Source organism: Ochotona curzoniae, unplaced genomic scaffold (genome assembly GCF_017591425.1).
Source record: "Ochotona curzoniae isolate NIBS_2020 unplaced genomic scaffold, NIBS_Ocur_1.0 contig_605, whole genome shotgun sequence".
NCBI lineage: Eukaryota > Metazoa > Chordata > Mammalia > Lagomorpha > Ochotonidae > Ochotona > Ochotona curzoniae.
In genome coordinates, this window is record NW_024466491.1 from 5,786,087 (window position 1) to 5,806,040 (window position 19,954).

At 68.5% G+C, this 19,954-nt stretch overlaps 2 protein-coding genes across 3 annotated transcripts in view; one reads left to right on the forward strand and one right to left on the reverse strand.

Annotated features, from left to right (window-relative positions):
* CRTC1 (CREB regulated transcription coactivator 1) overlaps window positions 1-8,149 on the forward strand; it is a 36,531-nt gene extending 28,382 nt beyond the window's left edge. For both annotated transcript variants that reach the window (XM_040990778.1, XM_040990779.1), the window contains 8 exons: window positions 605-645; window positions 793-1,013; window positions 3,198-3,322; window positions 4,224-4,535; window positions 5,724-5,828; window positions 6,867-6,953; window positions 7,172-7,343; window positions 7,714-8,149. In XM_040990778.1, coding sequence (XP_040846712.1) covers window positions 605-645; window positions 793-1,013; window positions 3,198-3,322; window positions 4,224-4,535; window positions 5,724-5,828; window positions 6,867-6,953; window positions 7,172-7,343; window positions 7,714-7,925 — 1,275 coding nt within the window. In that variant the 3' untranslated portion in view covers window positions 7,926-8,149. The remainder of the gene's footprint in view (window positions 1-604; window positions 646-792; window positions 1,014-3,197; window positions 3,323-4,223; window positions 4,536-5,723; window positions 5,829-6,866; window positions 6,954-7,171; window positions 7,344-7,713) is intronic.
* A 2,920-nt stretch (window positions 8,150-11,069) lies between these two features.
* On the reverse strand, window positions 11,070-17,300 carry LOC121163285 (cartilage oligomeric matrix protein). The gene is made up of 19 exons (XM_040990751.1): window positions 17,206-17,300; window positions 16,892-16,977; window positions 16,715-16,766; window positions 16,293-16,462; window positions 15,699-15,836; window positions 15,386-15,460; window positions 15,141-15,299; window positions 14,734-14,838; window positions 14,535-14,642; window positions 14,276-14,435; window positions 13,992-14,110; window positions 13,818-13,870; window positions 13,537-13,718; window positions 13,202-13,380; window positions 13,056-13,104; window positions 12,489-12,685; window positions 11,850-12,022; window positions 11,501-11,640; window positions 11,070-11,157 (listed from the first exon to the last, which is right to left on the reverse strand). The coding sequence occupies exons 1-19, from the start codon at window positions 17,285-17,287 to the stop codon at window positions 11,105-11,107; spliced, it is 2,280 nt and encodes a 759-aa protein (XP_040846685.1). The 5' UTR covers window positions 17,288-17,300; the 3' UTR covers window positions 11,070-11,104.
* Window positions 17,301-19,954: the final 2,654 nt, after the last annotated feature.

Below are 19,954 nucleotides of genomic sequence, written 5' to 3' on the forward strand. Positions count from 1 at the left end.
CCTGATCTTGGAGAAATCCCTCAGGATTGCTGATTCTGAAATCTTGCCCATCAGCTGAGGCTTGGCCTCTGGTTCTGTTGTCCACTCTCACGTCCCCTTGTGGGTCCCAGCTCAGCAGGAAAGGTGCCTCCTTCTGACTTCCATATCCAGGAGGCCCCACGCGAGCGGACACGTGCCACGGGAACAGGACTCTGACGCCCCCGACCCACGGGAGCCGCTCCGCTGCAGCGTCCAGCAGCGGGGGGGTGGGGTCACTGCGTTCCCCGAGCTCAGCTGGGTGTGGCTCAAGAAAGGGGAGACCCCGAGCACGTCGGGGCAAGGCAGGTGGCTGCGGAAGGCACCGCCCCTGGCTGGCCACCAGCGCTGTGCGGGCACTCCATCCGTGTCAGCGAGATGGTCCGTGCACGGTCGCTGCTCCAAGCCACGACCCCAGCGTGGCCATGTCCGTGAAGGAGGCGGGCCTGCACCCCTGGGCGGGAAGGTGGCTCTGGCCGAGTGGAAACGCTGGTGGGCTGGCATTCCCCGGGGGAGGCGGGGTGCACGGCGCCCCTCGGTCACTGCCAGGCAGAGGCCCCAGCTCAGGCTCTCACATCCTCTCTTGCAGACGGGGTCCAGGCCCAAGTCCTGTGATGTCCCCGGCATCAAGTAAGTCTCCCCGGACACCCGGGCTCCCCACAGCAGGCCCTGCGCCCTCCAGCAACCCCAGGGGCTGTACGCTACCCACCCCGGCGGGGACACTAGCCACCCGGCAGCCCCAGTGCTTACCACCCTGTCTGTCCTCCCCGCTCCCAGCATCTTCCCATCCACCGACCAGGAGAACACCACCACGCTGATCCCCGCCACGCACAACACGGGGGGCTCTCTGCCCGACCTCACCAACATCCACTTCCCCTCCCCGCTGCCGACCCCGCTGGACCCCGAGGAGCCCACCTTCCCCGCGCTCAGCAGCTCCGGCAGCACTGGCAACCTAGCAGCCAACCTGACTCACCTGGGCATCGGTGGCGCCGGCCAGGGTAAGGCGACAGGGGCACACGCGTGTGTGGGAACGTGCCAGGAGCATCCCCTCCCAGCCCCGCCCTCCGCCTGCAGGGCTGACCGGCACTGAGCTCAGCCTGGGCTGTGGCTTGGGGGGCACGTGAGAGGCAGGGGCACCCCACTTCCTCCCTCCCCTGCCCCGCCCCACCCCAGCCCTCCCTCAGGGGCAAGGTCAGGCCTGACTGCTTCCCCTGATTGGCTGTCTGCCTGAACCCCAGCTCCACCCTCCATCCCTCCCTGGGCCAAGTCCCCAGGCCTTCAGCCGGGCACCGCCCTCTGCATTGCCCTCTGCATTGCGCCACCTGGCCCAAGCCCCTCTGGTCAGCCCCGGCACGGAGTGGCCGGGAGCAGGGCCGGCCCTTGGAAGACCCACAGATTGTCGGCCTGGGGGCAGAAGGAGCACGAGGGCCCGGTGACGCCCTTGGCTTTGGCGCTGGCATGGCCAGGCTGCAGAGGGTCGGTTTACAGACCAGAGCAGCAGGGAAGGAGCAGGCCCCTGGCCGAGAGCCGCCAGGTCTCCACAGCCAGGCAGAAGCCCCGAAAGCCAGACTGAGGGGAGCCTCAGATGGGTGGGGCCCTCCGCCGGGGACCACTCCGTCCCCCGCCACCTCCCTGCAGTCAGCAGACCAGCAGCCCCTCTGCCTGGGGACTCCTTGGCAGCCCCCCAGCGCCAGCCCACTGAGGGAGCCACACACCTCCCGCTGGCGCCCCGTCTAAACAAACGGAAACGCACAGCACGCACAGACGCCATCCCGCACTGGCCAGCGGCGGCTGCTGGCATGTGCTGCTGGGGCGTCTGAACGCGGCCCCCGTGGCTTCCGTCGGGGCAGAGCCGCCAGCCCCCAGCCCGGGGAGGGAGGTGGACATCCGTGCCCAGCCCTCGGCACTCCCCCCACGCTCCCTGAGCCTGGCCCTGGCAGCACGCAGGGCGGGCCTCTTCCTCTCCTGGCACAGGCTCCTGGCCCGTCCGTCCATCCATCGTCCTGGCGCTCGCCTGCCCCAGACACCCCCTCCCTGCTGGCCCCACTCCTGTGCCCGCAGGTGAGCCAGTCGGCTGAAAGGAATTCACGGGCGAGGCGCCTCCCACGGGTGACCTCGGCGCACCCCGAGGAGTCTAAAGCCTCTTGTGTTGGGAAGCACCCAACACCAGCCCAGGGGCGCGCTGCCTGTGGCCTGTGGTTCTCTGAATTACTGCCTCAAGAGCAGGAGACCTGGGTAGAACCTTCTGGAAGGATTAGATGGCCCAGCAGCAGGCTGACCTCCTGCCCTTGGGGACAGGCCAGAGCCCAGCATTTTGCCTCAAGCCTCACCCACCCCTGTTGCCTCCCACACTGCTCCCCTGGCTCCGCCTGGGTTCCTGTCAGTGTCACTGTTGGAGGGGGTCACGCCAGTGCCTGTGCCCCAGAAACTGCACTGGACCAGCCCCCCCCCACACACACCCCACATGGAGCCACCAGGGCATCTGAGGGGAGCTGCAGGCATGACCCAGCTCGCCCCTGCAGCGGCCGGCCCGGGCACACTGGCCAGCGGTCGTTGCCCTGCGCACGCGCGCTCTGGGTGTGCCCTTGTGGGCCCGTGCATTTGCCAAGCCATCTGCCAGAACCAGGTTGCCCCGGGGCCCCTGGCGGGAGGGGCCCGGATCTCCCCGGGTGAGTCAGACGGCTTCTCCCGGCCTTGACTGCAGCCCCGAACCTGCCCGTGACCTCCCAGGGCCTCGCCGTGATCCCGCCAGGGCAGCTTCCCTCCCCCTCGAGGAAACTGGGGGGGGAGACAGGCTGCCTCCCTGAGACAGCACACAGAGCCCGTGTTGCTCTGTGCCGCGCCCAGTGGGGCTGCAGCCGAAGCGGGCACTGCAAGAAGCTAGAAGAAGCCAGAGCTGGGCTCGGGCCGCCCGAGCAGGGGCCCTCCGGTGCGGGGGCTGCAAGGAGAGAGGAAGTGGCTGGGCCGGCGTGGCCATCAGCCCCCGCTGCGGACAGCCCTTCCCACCCAGCTCTCGGGGCAGGCTCTCACTGGACCGGCCCGGTCACGTGCCGTGCCCAGCAGCGCCAGGCACCTGTACGCTGCAGCGGTGGGGCGAGCGTGGATCGGCTGGGTGCACAGGACACACCCCACTCCTGGAGCAGGACTGGGGGCACCCTCACACCGCCTCCCGCTCCCTGCAGGCCTGGGCACCCCCGGCTCCTCCCCGCAGCACAGGCCAGCCGGCGTCAGCTCGCTGTCCCTGAGCTCCGAGTCCAGGCGGCCACAACCCCAGCAGATGTCGCCCAGTCTGTCGCCACTGTCTCAGGTGTGTGGGTGGGGAAGGGCGCAGGGGGTGGGGAGGTCCTTCCAGGGCCCCCACAATGCTTTCACCCGCACCCCTTGGGAGCGCAGGGAGGCAGATCTGACCCCCTTTGGCTGCCACCCCACGGACTCACGTCACGCCCACGTCAGCATCTTCTGGGGTCTTCCCTAATGAAGCACCCAGTGAGTTGGGGTTTTATTGCGCCTTGCGCCACAGGCACCCCCCTCACTCACCTCACGCCACGTCAGGCTTGCTGGCGCAGTACGGGAAGGACCGCTGCTTCATTTGCAATGCAGGGAGAGCACGTGAGACTCTGCCACGTGCTGGCACACTCCCCAAACGGCTGCAGCCAGGAGTTGGGAGCTCCAGCTGGGTCTCCCCCGCGGGTGCAGAGACCCAACCACTTGGGCCGTCCTCCACTGCTTTCCCAGGCCACAGGCAGGGAGCTGGGTGGGAAGTGGAGCAGCCGGGGCTGGAACCGTCATCCCTGTGGGATGCTGGTGCCGCGGGCAGCATCTTAACCCACTGTGCCGCCACGCAGCTGCCTTCCCGTGTCATCAGAAGTCCGCTGTGCCTGTCGCTCCTGCTCTAACAGTTTGCCCATTTCGCCTGTTGGGTTTTTTGAATTCTTATTATTATTGCTGATAGAAAAGTGTTCTTGCTGTTTGCCGTTACCATAGCGACATGGCATTGCCAACCTGGACACCGTCCACTGCCTCTGCCTCGCTCCCAAGTGTATACCTGCCGCCCACACCCCCCTCTGCCCACCAGATCAGGGGTCTCAGGGTGCAGCCAGCCGGCTTGGCTGCCCAGACGCGCCTGTCGCCTCTCTGGTCCTCTCCCCATGCGGGTCAGACCTTGAGGGGTCGACCCACCCTCTGACGCCCGTCCCTCTCCCCCCCAGGCCGTGGCCATGGATGCCCTGGCCCTGGAGCAGCAGCTCCCCTACGCCTTCTTCACCCAGGGCGGCTCCCAGCCGCCGCCGCCGCAGCCCCAGCCACCGCCCCCGCCACCGCCCGCGTCCCAGCCGCAGCAGCCGTCCGCACCACCCCCACAGGTGCCCGTCGGCCTCCCCCCGGGCGGCCCCCTGGTGCCCAGCGCCAGCCTAACCAGGGGGCCGCAGCTTCCCCCGCTCGCGGTCACCGTGCCGTCCTCTCTTCCCCAGTCCCCCCCGGAGAACCCCGGCCAGCCGTCCATGGGGAGTGATATGGCGTCGGTAAGCCCGAGCTGGGGCAGGGCTGGGGAGGTGGCGGGCGGGAGCCTGGGGTCTGCCTGTACGCGGGCAGGGGGAGCCCGGGGTCTGCAGGTACGGGGTCAGGCCACAACATTCCCCATGGAGAGATGGGGGAAACTGAGGCATGGACTGCACCTAAGGCGGGGTTCACCTCGGTGGGTCTGGTCAGCCTTGTCCCGGGCAGCTGGCCACATAGATGGAGACCACCCCAGGGGTCCCCTACAAAGGGAGTGCCCAACACCCAGGGGCAGAGAACAGGGGTCTCGGCCACCCCGAGTGTCTGAGCCGGCTGAGAAGGGGGCTCTGACCCTCCTAACGGGCAGGCCAGGCAGCCCGGGTGGCCCGTCGGCAGGCACGCAGCGCAGGGAGGGCGCCGGGCCCGGGGAGTAGGCCGTAAGAAGTCACCCTTGGGGTGCCGCTGCTAGGAGTGCGCGGACCCCGGGAGCCAGGCACATGTCCAGGCCCCTGGCCGGGACCACCACCCTGCCAGCCAGCGGGCTCGGGGCTGTGGCTGCGGGCACGCGTGTGCGGTGCTGGCTGCATCCGAAATCGCCTGAATCCAGACAGCCCGCACTCCTGTATGTTGTTTTAAAAACATGTTAGAAAGGCAGGTTTACGGAGAAAAGGAGAGACGGAGAGAAAGATCCTCCGTCCACTGGTTCACTCCCCAAGTGACTGCAACAGTCGGAGCTTAGCCGATCCAAAGCCAGGAGCCAGGAGCCTCTTCTGGATCTCCCACACGAGTGCAGGGTCCCCAGGCTTTGGGCCGTCCTCCACTGCTTTCCCAGGCCACAGGCAGGGAGCTGAGTGGGAAGTGGAGCTGCCGGGATTAGAACCGGCGCCCACATGGGATGTGGTGCTTGCAGGTGGAGGACTAGCCATCACGCCAGCCCCAGGCTGCCCCACTTGATGGATTAGAATGAACAAACGTGTGTGTGAACGTGAATACGGACATTCGCTGCCTCTAATTGCCCCCCCACACACCCCTAAATACAACAAGAACTTGAGGAGAGCCAGGAACGTGGACAGTGGACACCCATATGCTGGAGCCACCACCTGCTGGCCACCCCGGGAGCGCAGGAGCTAGAGCTGAGACTGGCTCCCCTCGCCGTAGACCTGGGGGGACAGGCGCTGCAGGGTGGGGGTCCGACCCGTCTGTCTGTCCCACAGGCACCAGCTCTGCAGCAGTACCGCACGAGTGCCGGCTCCCCGGCCAATCAGTCCCCCACCTCGCCTGTTTCCAATCAAGGCTTCTCCCCGGGGAGCTCCCCACAAGTAAGTGAGGGCCCCCTGCCTTCCCCCCTGCCCTGGCCATCCCCCACAGCCTCCCCATGGTGCTGGAGCTGGGCCCCAGGCTGCACCAGCGTGGGCGGGAAGGGGCACCTCCGTCAGGGCACCCTGGAGCCACCCAGCCCTGAAGCCAGCCCCCTGGCCTATCCCATCTTCCCCCACCCACCCAGGAGGCCCGAGCCGGGACACCTGCAGCCCCCAGCTCTGTGGGCCAGTGGACAGCTGTGCTGGGCGGCAGGTCGGGGGCAGCACTCACCTGCTCTGTGTCCTGCAAGCCCTGGTTTTGTCACGTGGCCACGCTGAGTTCCAGCCAGGGTGCCCCGTGCAAGGCAGGTCCCTGCGTTATACCCACTCTGGCCTCTTGTCCATCCCAGCCGGGCCCAGGGACAGCCCTCCTTCCATCTGAGTCAAGCAGGTGCATGCTGGGCCTCTGTGGGTCCAAGGCCACAGGGACAAGGAGCCCCGCCTTGCGGCCAGCCTCGCCCGCCTCCTCCTCCTCCGCCAGGGAACAGGCTGAGAGCTGTTGGGTTTTAGGGCCCAAGCAGAGCGTTAAAAAGTGTGTTTATTGGAAAGGCAGAGTTGGAGACAAAAGGGAGAGACACAGATGTTCTATCTGATTCTCTCCGTGCAACGGCCAGAGTGTCAGAAAGTGGACCGAGCTAATGCCGGGAGCCAGGCACGCCAGCCGGGTCTGCAGCGTGGACGCAGGGCTGGTGTGGGATGCCACGGGTGGCCGCGGACACGCGGTGCCAGGATGCCAGGGCACGCACCGCTCCGCGCTCAGCTCAACGGCGCCATCTGGCGGTCCGTGGTCCACCCGGCTCTGTGAGGTTGAGGACGGGGACCAGCCTCCAGGCCAGCGTGCAGGGACCCCCACCCCCGTGTACACACACCGGAGCAGGCAGTGGGCAGGAATTGTTATCCCAGGGCCTTTGGGGTGGGGGGAAGACGAGCTGCGGGAGCCCAGCAGCCGCGGGAGCCCAGCAGCCGCGGGAGCCCAGCAGCCCTGTTTCCCGTCCGCAGCACTCCTCCACGCTGGGCAGCGTGTTTGGGGACGCCTTCTACGAGCAGCAGCTGGCGGCCAGGCAGGCTAATGCGCTGTCCCACCAGGTGAGCAGGTGGCCCTCACTCGGCCCCCCCAGTCCCCTGGCACCCCAGGGACACCCCTCCTCCCTTGTCGTCCTGCCTGTCTTTCCCCCCCCAACCCCTGTGGACCGCGCATCTCCTTGGCCGTGGACGTGGCAGCAGCGAGCGCCAGCGGGGGGCTGGGCTGTGTGGGGGGCCTGGGGAGAGTTCCAAGGCGTGGGCTCCCCCGTGTCCCCCTGCAGCTGGAGCAGTTCAACATGCTGGAGAGCAGAAGCGGCCTCTATAGCCCGGGCTCCACGCTCAACTACTCGCAGGCCGCCATGATGGGGCTCACGGGCAGCCACGGGAGCCTGCCGGACCCCCAGCAGCTCGGCTACTCCAGCCACAGCGGCATCCCCAACATCATCCTCACAGGTGAGGCCGGGGCTGGGGTCGCACCTGCCAGGGGGCCCTAACACCTCCCCAGCCACCTCCGTCGCCGCCACGGCCCAGCCGATGCTGCCGGCCGTAGCCACACCCGTGCCAGGGTGCCCAGCGGCTGCTGGCATGAGAACACCCTGCCGTTGTGGACCTAGTGCCCAGCACCCAGGCGACCTGGAGCCTGCCCTGGGCACGGTTGACCTCGGCTCGGTTCCTCTCGCCCCACCCAGGAGAGAGCCAGGTCCTTGTAAGCCGGGCTGTTCTGCCCCGCCACCGGGGGTGCCGTGCAGACTCTGGGCTTGTGGCCAGGGTCAGCGGCGGGGAGGGGTCCGCCCAATCAGCTCTGCCTTTGTCCCCCCCCCAGTGACGGGAGAGTCCCCCCCCAGCCTCTCTAAAGAACTGACCAGCTCCCTGGCCGGAGTGGGCGACGTGAGCTTCGACTCCGACAGCCAGTTCCCCTTGGAAGAACTCAAGATCGACCCCCTGACCCTGGACGGACTGCACATGCTCAATGACCCGGACATGGTCCTGGCCGACCCGGCCACAGAGGACACCTTCCGGATGGACCGCCTGTGAGCGGGCGCCGCTGTCGCCGATGCCACCACCGCCGGTCAGTGGGCTTCCCCACCCCGGGACGGCTGCGCTCCGTCCCCACCCCTCGCCGACGGCCAAGCTTACAGTGCCACCAAGCGCGCCTCCCCGCCCCCCACCTGCCCCCGTCCCTACCCACGGGTCGTGCAGCCCAGCAGCGCGACCCCGCGTGCCGAGCCATCCGTGCAAGCGTGCGTCTGTGCACCGACGCAGGGGGACCCACGCGTGATGGCACCGAGGGCGTGGGCTCCGGGCGGGGGGCGCTCGCAGGCCGAGGTGCGTCTTCGACTGTTTTTGCTCAGCTCACACTGCCTTCTTTGTCTGCCGCCGGCCGTGCCCCCCACGCGTGGTCAGCTGGAGAGCCAGAGAGCGAGCGGGCGGGCGCCGAGGCGAAGCAACACTATTTTGGCGGCTGTCTTATATACACACGTCTCTGTGCCCCGTCTCCCCACCCCCCGGGGCGCTGGGACCCGCAGGTGCACGCATCCTGGCAGCACACGCACTGCGCCCGCTCCCGGCCAGGGGCCAGGGAAGGATCCGGTCGTGGTTTTGGCCTTTCCCTCCCGCGATCGCAATCCTTAGACACACACGTGACTCGGGTGCGGGAGCCTGGCAGGTGGCCGGGGATGGAGGTGGCGCTCCTTCGTTCCCCACCCCCACCCCAACTCCTGTTGCCTTGGGTTCCATTTCTCCCACTTTGCGTTTCCACGCACACGCGTGTCCGCTGAGCCCTCTCATGCCAGCGCTTGCCTGGAGCATGCTTTGTTTTTTTTCTAGTCCAGAAACCCCACGTTGCCCCTAAGTGGAAATGTGGGCAGGTAGACCCCCTCGTGGCTGCGGGCACCCGGCCCTCTTGGTCTCAGCTCCCCTCCACCCCCACCCCAAGCTGTCCCCCAAAATGCAGGGGTCACGGGGGCAGGTGGGCCTGGTCTCATCCTCTCCCCCGTGGCCTGTCCAGCCACGCCGTTCGCTCACCGGCCTCGGTCCCCGGGGCAGTGGCCATCTGTGCAGGGCCCGTTAGCATGGCAGAGGAAGAGGCCAGAGAAAGGGGACAAACTTGTTTTTTTTTATTAATTATTATTATTGTTATTATTATTACTGTTGTTATTTAAAGAAAGCCTTGTGTACATAGAAGAGTTTGGCCACCATTAGGCTTGTGTGTAGTTTATCACAGATGCCACCTGCCCACATGTGAGCTGGGGAACTTCCCGTCTGTGCCTGGGGAGGCTGTGACAGGTGCCGCGGTGTGCACTGGGCCCTCACGGGCGGCTCCTCTCCGGGGACAGGGCGGCAGGGGGGGGAGGACCCTGTGAGCCCAGGGTGTCCCCCCAGCTAGCAGGGCTCGCGCCCCCCACCCCCGACCCTGGGCTGGCCCCCCGGCTGTTCCCACACAGGCTTTGGATTGTTTTGTCGGTCTGTCGTTGTTGTCGTCATCGTCCAATTTTGGTTTTGTTTTTTTCTGTTGTTGTTTTTGAACATCTGAATATTCTTGAATTTGCCAATTCATTTCTGAGTCAGGCTAGCTGAAGGGCGCGGGGTACTGTGACCGCCCCCACCCCACCGCGGCTCTGCCCATGGGCTCCCAGCTGCCGCCAAGCCCCACTCCACTCCCCACACCTCTCCCCAGGCCCCCCGCCTGCCCGCCCTGCCTCAGTTTACCCTCTAGCGAGGACAGCCCGGTTCCTGGGAGAGCAGAGCTGTGGGACCCGGGCAGGCCTGACTGTGGATAGCAGGCCGGGCGTGCGATGCACGCCCACCCACTCGCCCCCAACCCCTGCCCCGTCTCATGGGGTCTCTCATGCTTTCTCCCTTTCAGGGCTCTTGAGGGTCAGAGTGGGGGGGCTGTGCATGCCGGGCAGGTGGGAGCAGAGCAGGCGCAGGCCCCGGGGTCACTTCCCTGCGCCCCCGAGGTCTCCCTGTCGGGTGGCAGGCAGAACACAGCTTCAACTGTTCCGCCCAGTGCCCACGCGGGCCAGCTTCCATCCCGAGCTACTTTCCAAGGATGGGCTCAGTTGGGGGGACTGGCAGTATTAGGGGTCCCTCTGCAGCACCCCCTTCCCCAGAGCAGAAACCCCTCTCATTTGTTTTTGATGGGAGCCGCTGCTGAGCCTGGCGTGGGCAGATGGAGGGGTCCCCTTTCCTGGAGGGCATGTCCTGGCACCTTGACTCCCCCACCCCACCCCACAGGCCCCCATCTTGTCCTCTGTCTTCTAAGCGCACAGCCTCTGGGGTCCCTGCAGAGTGAGGAGTGGGGGGCCGGAACATTCCTGGCTCAGCCCCTGCTATGGCTACCTGCCCGTGCCATCCCCTGCCAACCGCCACACAAGGCCTGCATGCTGGGGCTCCTCGGGCGGGGCAGCGGGGGGCGCCTGCTCCCCACACCCCAGGCTTCAGGGCTCCCCCTGGCGTTGGGGGAAGAAGGGCAGCGGCCAGACGGGGTGGCCCAGGCTTCCGGCACCCCTGCCTTGGGGCCTCTGCCCGTCCCCTCCCCCAGAGCCAAGAGGGGCGGGGGCACAAGCATGTGCCAGGGCGAGGCAGCCGCCCCCAGCTGCCAGGCTTCCGGGGAGCCCACTGAGCCCACCGGGTCAAGCACTTCTTGTCCACAGCAGGGGTAGGGGGCTTCAGCAGCCCGGGCCCCCCACCCCACCCTCCCCAGGAGACTGCCCCCCTCGGGGCTGGGTTGCCCCACTGATATATGCAAATCTGCCAGCCCGTTCCGTCCCTGCTGTCCCAGGCCAGCTCTGCCCGCCGCCCCCACCTCCCCCAGCATGCTCGGTCTGCTGCGGACGCCGTGGGGAGGGGGCAGGCGCAGGGCGGCGGGCGGGGGGCTCCGGGCTGCCCTCCGGCGGGGACGCTTTTGTCTTTGTACTTTGCACTCTTTGTAATGAAACATACAAATAAAAATCCGAGGTTTTCGTCTCTGCCTCTCCCTCTCTCCCCCCTGGCATGCCTCGGATGAAGGGGGCGGGGGCGCCGATGGGCAGGGCAGCCCCAGCAGGTGCCTGGGGGGGGTCTCCTGGCCGCTTCCCACCCTCTCCCTGCAGCACAGACCGCGGCCAGACTTCCCCAACCACGCACACACTTTATTTTGTCCGCTCCGAGCCCCCCCTTTGTCTCCCGCCCCACGCCAGCCCCGGTCAGGACAGGTGGGGTCCTGCCCCCGCCTAGGCCAGCCGCAGCCGCTGGGCCTGCACCTCGTAGTCTTCGGGAATGGTGTCTGTGGGAGATGGGGAGTGAGGAGGGGGAGAGGGAGAGTGAGGAGGGGGAGAGGGAGAGGAGGGGGAGGGGGAGAGAGAGAAGAGGGGGAGTGAGGAGGGGGAGAGGGAGGGGAGAGGGAGAGTGAGGAGGGGGAGAGGGAGAGTGAGGAGGGAGGGGGAGAGAGATGGAGAGATGGAGGGGGAGAGGGAAGGAGGGAGATGGAGGGGGAGAGAGATGGGATGGGGCCTGTTGAGGCCACGCCCACCCACCCAGTGACCACGCCCCCACGCAAGCACCACCTCCCACAGGGGTGACCCCGCCCATCGCGGAGGCCCCGCCCACCGAGGCCCCGCCCCGCTCACCGTTGCAGCGGTAACGCAGGTTGGCCCAGATGATGTTTTCCTGCGAGAAGCAGAAGACGCCCAGCCGGCCGCCGCGCATGGTCGTGTCCAGCACCACGTTGCTGTCGGCCACCAGCTCGGGGCCCTCGTAGAAGCGCACCCTGCGGGCGGGAGGCGGTCAGCGGGGGTCGGCGGGCGCCTGTCCAGGGTGCCCATGTCGGGGTGTGCCACCCAGCTCCCTGCTGGAGCGCCCAGGGTGGAGGACGGGAGACCCCGGTGCAGCCCCTGGCCCCTGGCCCCTGGCATCCCTCCCTCTCCTGTGACCCTGCACCCAGGGGTGCTGGCGGCACACAGCACAGCGGGCCCCCACCTGATGTAGCCGACTTGGGGCCGGTGTTGCAGGAACCAGCGGTAGGATGTCTTGTCCTTCCAGCCCACGTTGCGGGGGTCTTTCCACAGCAGCCGCACCTGCGACCCCGTGTCCCCGGTGTGCCACAGCGCGTTTCGAAGCTGCTCCCCGGGGCCCGTGGAGGACTTCACCGCCTGCGGTCACCCAGAGAAGGGGGCTGGGAGGGGCACCAGAGACCCGGCAGGTCCCCCTCCTGCCCGGGGCACCCCAAAGGGGCACTTCCAAGAGCTTCCGGGAAATGGGGCTGAGCACAGGATGTGGGAGGACCGTGTAGGCTGGGGCGCAGCGGGTTAAACCATGGTTTGCAACGGGGCGGCTGCTGCTTCCTGGCTGGGGACCCCGAGGTGATGGCGCGAACCCTTGGGGCCCTGTGACCCCTCAAGGGGGAGACCCAGATGGAGTCCCAGGGCTCCTGGTTCAGCCATGTGGCCATCTGGGGAGCGGGCCAGCGGACACACCCTCCTAGTCCAAACCCTTTGTTTTGCACCCACGTCATCTCATTTCCATGCCCGGCTGGGCCACGGCCCGGAAGGGGTTGGCCTGCCCGGCTCTGCCCCGCTCGCCCCAGGAACGCTGGCCCCGGCTGGGGCGACCCTGCACCTTGAGCTGGATGCCCGGCTGGGCCACGGCCCGGAAGGGGTTGGCCTGCCAGTACGTCTGCTCCATCTGCTTCCACATGACCACGTAGAAGCTCGAGCTGTCCTGGTAGCCGAAGATGAAGCCGGCATAGTCGTCATCCGTGGCTGTGTTCACGTGGAACGTGCCCTCAAAGTCCACACCGTTGAAGGCCGTGTAACCTGGGCAGTGGGGGGGACAGAGGTGTGAACCCACCCAGCCACATCCCGCCACATCCCGCCGACAGCCCTGAGCCCCCTGCCCGCTCACCCAGTGGACCAGATCCCCGAGACGTGTCCACCCCCAATGAGCCCAGGCCTACACCTGACTCAGCCCTGCCGGTACAGGCCGAGCCTCTTCCCTGGTACAGGCCCAGTGTGTCAGGCCACACCCCTGTCCAGCCACCCCTGCTGGCCACGCCCCTGTCCAGCCACCCCTGCTGGCCACGCCCCTGTCCAGCCACCCCTGCTGGACACGCCCCTGTCCAGCCACCCCTGCTGGTCACACCGCTGTCCAGCCCCGCTCCAGCAGGCCATGCCCACGGGGGCTCACCCACTGCCAGGCCAGGGTCACTGTTCATCGTCTGCACGATCTCCATGCCCTGTGGGGTCGCAGGGAGAGGGGCTTTAGCAGGGTGAGGTCCTGCCGCGGGGTTCCTGGGCTGACCTTGTCCTGGCCAGCCTGGGTCCGACTCACACCTGGTTGAGCACCACCCAGTTGGGGTCTATCTGCGCGTCGCCCTCGGGGTCCAGGACGACCGTCTGGAAGGCTCGGAAGTCGGTGAGCGTGACCTCGGCGTTCTCGGGGCACACGTCAATCTTGTCCACCACCTTGTCGGCGTCGAAGTCATCCTGGCACGCGTCGCCCACGCCGTCCCCTGAGAGGAGGAGGGGACAGATGACCACCCCAGCCAGGCCACGCCCACTGCAGACAGCACCCAGCTATGGCCACTTCCCACCAGGGTCCCATCCCTGCCACTCAAGCTGCTGCCACGCCCAGGCCAGCCCCGCCTGCAGTGGCCATGCCCTCTTACTGTCCGAGTCCTCCTGGCCCGGGTTGGCCACCAGCCTGCAGTTGTCCCGGCTGTCGGGGACCCCGTCATTGTCATCGTCCTCATCACAGGCGTCGCCCTGGCTGTCGCGGTCGGAGTCCTGCTGTGCGCTGTTGGGCACCGTGGGGCAGTTGTCCCGTGAGTCCTGGTGGCCGTCCCCGTCCCTGTAGTGGTGGACACATGGGGCGGCCAATGAGATGGGGCCCCACGGGGGGAGGTGGCCGTCCAGATGTCCCCCCGCACGCACCCGGCAGCCCCCTTACTGGTCTTGGTCGCTGTCACAGGCGTCGCCCACGAAGTCATGATCTACGTCCCTCTGGGGGTGGGGAGAGAGGGCAAGGGGATTCGCCACCTCTGGGGACCCCCAAGAGCACCCGACGCATGCCAGGAGCTGGGCTGGGGTGAGGTGGGGGTCTCAGCCAGCGGGGGGCCCTCACCTGGTCCGAGTTGCTCTTCTGCGGGCAGTTGTCACAAGCGTCCCCTACGCCGTCCCCGTCGCTGTCCTTCTGGTCCGAGTTGGGCACCTTGGGGCAGTTGTCGGCCGTGTTGCGGATCCCTGTGGCAATGGAGGGGGGGGGGAGTGAGGCATCCTCCCCAAGGAGGGGGTGACATCAGCCCCGGGTGCCCGTCCCCCCGTGGAGCACGCGCGGTGCCCAGCCCCAGGTGCCCGTCCCCCCAGCTGGCCACGCCCCGCCGCCTGCCCCTCCACGGCCACACTCACGGTCCCCGTCCATGTCATCGTCACAGGCGTCCCCCCGACCGTCCCGGTCCGTGTCCTTTTGGTCATCGTTCTTCTGGGACTTGCAGTTGTCACACGCGTCGCCCCACTTGTCACTGTCTGTGTTACGCTGGTCCAGGTTCCGCACCAGTGGGCAGTTGTCCTGGGTGGGCAGAGGGGTGGGCGGAGGGGTGGGCGGAGGGCACTCCTGGAGCTGTCCGTCATGGGGTCAGCACTCCCGCCCAGGCCCCTCACCCCTCACCCCCTCGTTGGGGACCCCGTCGCCGTCAGCATCCGGGTCGCAGGCGTCCCCGATGCCATCCCGGTCCACGTCCTCCTGGCCTGAGTTGGGCACCGTCACGCAGTTATCCTGCAGGTGGGCACGAGGGGCGTGGTCACGGGGACGCCCCGCCCTCGGCAGGCCCCGCCCATCGCCGCAGCCCCGCCCTCGCCCCGCCCACCTTGCGGCACTGGCGCTCCGGGCAGCGAAGTTTCTCGTCGGGGAAGCCGTCCAGGTCGGTGTCGCGGCCGCACAGGAGCCCGTTGCCCGCCCAGCCGACGGCGCACTTGGGGGGACGCAGGGTGAGTGGGGGTCCCTCCCCGCGGCCGACCCCGGCCCCGGCCTCCGACCCGGCCCCCGACCCCGGCCCCCGGCCCCTGACCCGGCCCCCGACCCCGGCCCCCGACCCCGACCCCCGTCCCCGACCCGGCCCCCGACCCTGACCCGGCCAGGCGGTGTGGCCGTCCCTGACCCCCGACCCCCGACTCCCGACCCCCTGACCCCCGCCCCCGACCCCCTGACCCCCGCCCCCGACCCCCTGACCACCACCCCCGACCCCGACCCGGCCCCTTCTCAGGCCCCGCTCACCACGCAGGAGTGGGAGCCGTCGCGCTCCCGCACGCAGTCGGCCTTCTCGTGGCACGGGCTGGGCGAGCCGTCCGGGCAGAAGCGCTGGGCGCGGGGCCGGCAGCCGGACGCCTGGTCGCCCACGAAGCCGGGCAGGCAGGCCCCGCACTGGAAGGAGCCCTGGGAGCCGGGCCGTGCGGTGGTCAGCGCGCGGGGGGCTCACCTGGCCGCACTCCCGGCCCCAGGCCCCAGGCCCCAGGCCTTACCCGGGTGTTGACGCACACGGAGTTGGGGACACAGTTGTGTTCCCCCGTCTCACATTCGTTAATGTCGGTGCACACCTAGGGGCGGGGCGAGGTCAGCACTGGCCAGCACTGGTCAGCACCCAGCCGGTCCCAGCACAGCTCACCCTCCCGCGTCCCTGCTCCCTGTCTGTCCTTCCCGGGGGTCTGGGGGATCCCGCACCCTCCCGCGTCCCTGCTCCCCGTGTCCTTCCCCAGGGTCTGGGGGATCCCGCACCCTCCCGCGTCCCTGCTCCCCGTGTCCCCCCACCCCCCGCATTCTGGTGGTGACCCTCACCTGCTTGTTGGTCTTGGCGAAGGCCAGCCCCACGCCCTGGTGGCCGGGGCCGCTGTAGCCGGGCGGGCAGGCCTCGCAGCGGAAGCCGGGGCTGGTGTTGATGCAGCGCACGCGAGGGAAGCAGGGGTGGGCGTTACACTGTGGGGGAAGGGGAAGGGGTCGCCGAGGCGGGTCAGGGTCTGGAAGCTCCCGGGCCACCATGGGGTGCAGGCTCCCTCAAGGGCGAGGGAGGCGATTTAGGGCGCGGGCGTCCCCGGAGGAAGGGGGCAGTGGCCGGCGAGGCGGCCGTGCCCGGCGCTGGGAGGGTCTTTGGGGCGGACGCCCCCCAGCCGCCCCAGGGTCCTGAGCAGGGGTGGCCACTGCCGCTGGCGGCGCCAGGGACTCGTCGGGGTGGACGGCGGCAGCAAGAGGCAGGGTCCTAGGGGCGGGCGTCCCCAGCGGGGTCGGGGCTGCTGTGCCAGGGCCGTGCGCCCCGGCGTGTGCTGGCGGGCGAGCACCCACGGGGTCGGACGGGGTCGTGGGGCCGGTGGAGGAGGCCGGGCCGGGGAGGTCGGGGTTCCGGGTGGAGGTGGGGTGGGGGAGCGGCCGGCTCACCTCGTTGACGTCGGTGCAGTGCGAGCCGTTGCCGGTGAAGCCCGCGGGGCAGGGTCCGCAGCGCGCGCCGCCGGGCGTCTCGGTGCACTCCACGCCGGGGAAGCAGAAGCCGGGCGCGCACTGAGGCAGGGGGCGCACGACGAGACCGGGGGTGTGCACGGGCTGCATCCCTGTGGGGGCGACCCCGGGGGTCGGAGCGGGGCCACACGCACACACACACGGCGGGGAGATGCCACGCGGGACGCGCGCTCTGCGCCCGGGCTGGACTGGACACGCCGCCTGCCAGGGGCGCGCGGGGCCACCGTCCCCACATCATCGCTCCACGGCCTCTCCACGCCCTCTCCGCCTCTCTGCTCCCCCGGAGCCCGTTCCATCCCCCGACCCTCCCACCCACACCCCGGGACCCCAGGGCGCACGCTCACCGCACGCGTCGCACTCCATCACCGTGTTCTTCAGGAAGGTGATTTCTTTGACCTGGTGTGTGCATGTGCGGGTAGGGGAGTGGGGGGCGTTAGGGTAGAGTGGTCGGCAGGTTCTGGGGAGCCCCCAGGTTTCTCCCCCTCCCCGCAGCCCCTGCCTGGCTCGCTTCAGCCCCGCACCTGCTGCCGTAGGAGCTCCCGCACTTCCTGCAGCGCAGCGTTGGTCTCTTGTAGCTCCCGCAGCATTTGCGGAGCCAGATCTCCACCTGCGGCCACAGGAGACCCTGACGGTGCGGCAGGGCTGGGGACGCCCCTCTCCTCTCAACCACAACCACCCACGCCCCTTCCCCTCGCGGCTGCCGCCAGGGCAGAGCGCCCTGGACCCCAGCGGGCTGGCCGAGCTGAGTCCCGCCGAGCTGGGTCCCGACGAGCTGGGTCCCGCCGAGCTGGGTCCCGCCGCCGGCCTCCTGTGCGCTCGGCCACCCGGGTCTTACCCAGCGGCATCTGGGCCTGGCCGGACGCTCGCAGGGCGGCCAGGGTGAGCAGGAGAAGGCAGGCGGCGGAGTTGGGGGCCATGGCGGAGGCGGGGGGGCGCGCTGGACGGCGTTGGTTCCCCTCCTCTGCCGCCCACGAGGCCCCGGTGCTATTTATCCCGGTTGGCGGGGCCGGCGGGCGGGGATGGGGCGGGAGTGCGGGGAGAGCCGGGCCGGCCCACCCCACGGGGCCCTGCCCAGCGTCCAGCCGCAAGTAAACAGACGGCGCTGGGCTCGGGTGCAAGGTCCCACCCAGAGGGGCTGAACTAGGAGGCGGTGGGGGGATGGAGTCCCGGGAGGCGCAGGGGAGCTGGGGGGCAAGCGGAGCGCGCCCCCCACAAACGCAACATTCCCACCTCCCCGCTTGGACTGAGGAATGCCGGGGTCGAGGTGGGGACCTCCAGCGTACCTGTTCAGGTGCAAAGAGACCCCCTGTGGTCCCCGAGATTCCCTAATCAAAAAATGGGCGTGGCGGTCTGCCCCGGGGTGTGGGTGGGGTAGACAGCATCCCTCCCCCATCAGGTGTCCCGTGTGCAGGGCCGACCTGTCCCGTCATGCCAGGCCACTGCCCAGTGAGCTGCCAGTCGCACACACACAGATGACCCCCCCAGCCCAGCCACAGTGGGCCACACAGCCTTCTCCGCCCAGGTCCTGTCACTACACAGGGAAACTGAGGCACAACTGGCCGAGGGCCACTACCCACCCAAGACTTATAAAAGCAGGGCGTTCCTCTGAGGGCTTCCTGGAGGTGGTGGCAAGGTGGGGAGGGCCATGAAGCAAAGGAAGAAAAAAAAAATCAGAGTGGTAGTGGGGACCTGTGGGGGGTCTGTGAGGTCCCCGTGCCAGGCAGGGGGGCAGGGGGCAGGTGGACTTTGGGCGAACGAGGGGACAGCCAACCCCGGAGGGCCAGGGCTCTGTCCAGGAATTGAGACCCCAGGGGGCTCAGGTAGAAGCGGGGGTGGGGGGAGGCTGGGGCAAGGGGGGCAGTCCTGGCCCTGCCAGCTGGCCAGTTCTCCCGAAGGGCACCAGAGAGGCACAGAAGGTGAGGTGGGCTGGGGGAGGGGTGAGAAAAGCTGGCCCGGCCCAGCCATTTCCAGCAAAGCTGGGCAGGCGGGCCGGCGGGCGGGCACCCTCCCTGCCCGGGCGTCTGGGGGACCATGAGCTCACCTCCTGTTTGCCTTGGCCTCTGGCACACACCTGTGGGCCATCCTCTCCTCCCACCCCACCCCCCCAAAAAAAATTCCCGGGCTGCAATCCTCAGGAAATCCATGCATCCCCGGCAGGCGAGGCCTGTGTGTGGGGCTTGCGTCTGCCCTTCCGCAACCAGGCTGGGCGCACATGGCCGCCAGGTCCCTGAGCCACAGCCCAGGCACGGGGCTGGGGCTGGGGCTGGGGCCACGTGGCGGGGCGCCTGGGCACATGTCGGGAACCGCACAGACAGGCGGAGTTAGCTGTGTCCCCGTTTTGAGTCCCCGAGGGCCTGGAGAGAGGCGGGAGGGGCGGTGAGTGGAGCGAGGAGGGCCAGCTGGGGTCATCCCGCCCGCCTCCTGGATCCCCCACTCCCGGCCTGGGAGACCCCAGGGGACCTTGCAGAGGGGTGCGATTAGCCATGGAATTGCCATCATGCTGCTGCTGTGAGCCCCGGGCCCTGCAGGCAAGTCAGCCTGGGGGGGGCAGGGGAAGGATGGGGGGGCGCGGAGTCCCAGAGCTGACCAGGACCCCCACTGTGTTAGCCTGACAAAATGGCCAAACCCCTCTGAGCCCTGGTGCAGCCTAGGTGTCCGAGGGCGACATGAAGTACTGCTCACTCAGAGAGGGTGACGAGATAGCCTGAGGTCACACAGCCTGCCAGGATCGGCTGCACCCCCTACTGCCTGCGCCCCCAGGTCCAGGGGAAGCCTGCTGTTGCTGGCCCGAGACCCTCCTGTCCTGGGATGGGGGTCCCTTGCCCAGCATCTCCTGGCCCCTGTCTCTGGCTAGTGCCCCAGCCAGCACCGCCACCCACCCCCCCCTCTTCCCGCCGTGCCAGGCCCAGTGGTTCCAGGAGCTCGGCCAAGGCCAGAGCAGGGCCTGGAGAAGGGAAGGAGGAGGTGGTGGTATGTTGGAGCCTGCGTGATGCGGCCCCTGGGACCCTTCCTGGCAGACGCCTGCTGGGCCAGGAGACATGTGGGCGCCCCCGGCTTGCTGCCTCCCTCCGCCTCCCGCCCCCTCCTCCCCAACCCCCGCCGAATCCAGAAGGGAAAAACTCCAGCAGCGGCAGCAGCCACCCCTGCCACCGCCCCAGGGAGTCTGGGCAGGGCCCAGCTGCAGGCCCCGGGTCTGGGGAATTCATCAGGGCCTCCCCGAGCAGGGCTGCCTGGTAACGTGTACACGCTCCACAGGCAGGCGGGCGGGCAGCAGAGTGGTACACTGCCTGTCTCTGGCAGCCATGGGGGAGACTTGCAGAGCAAGCTGCCTTGTCAAGCAGTTTGAGCTTCTCTCCCTAGGGGGACCCCTGCCCTCTGCTCCCCTCCCCTCCCTGGGGGGACCCCTGCCCTCTGCTCCCCTCCCCTCCCTGGGGGGACCGGCACTCAGGTGGAGGATTAACCCGCTGAGCTCCGCCAGCCCATCCCCAGCACCAGTGCCATGCAAGGCACAGGGGAAAACGCCCTGGTGCCGGGCGACCCGGACCGGAGGCCGCTGGGATCAGCTCCGAGTTTTCAGTTTTATT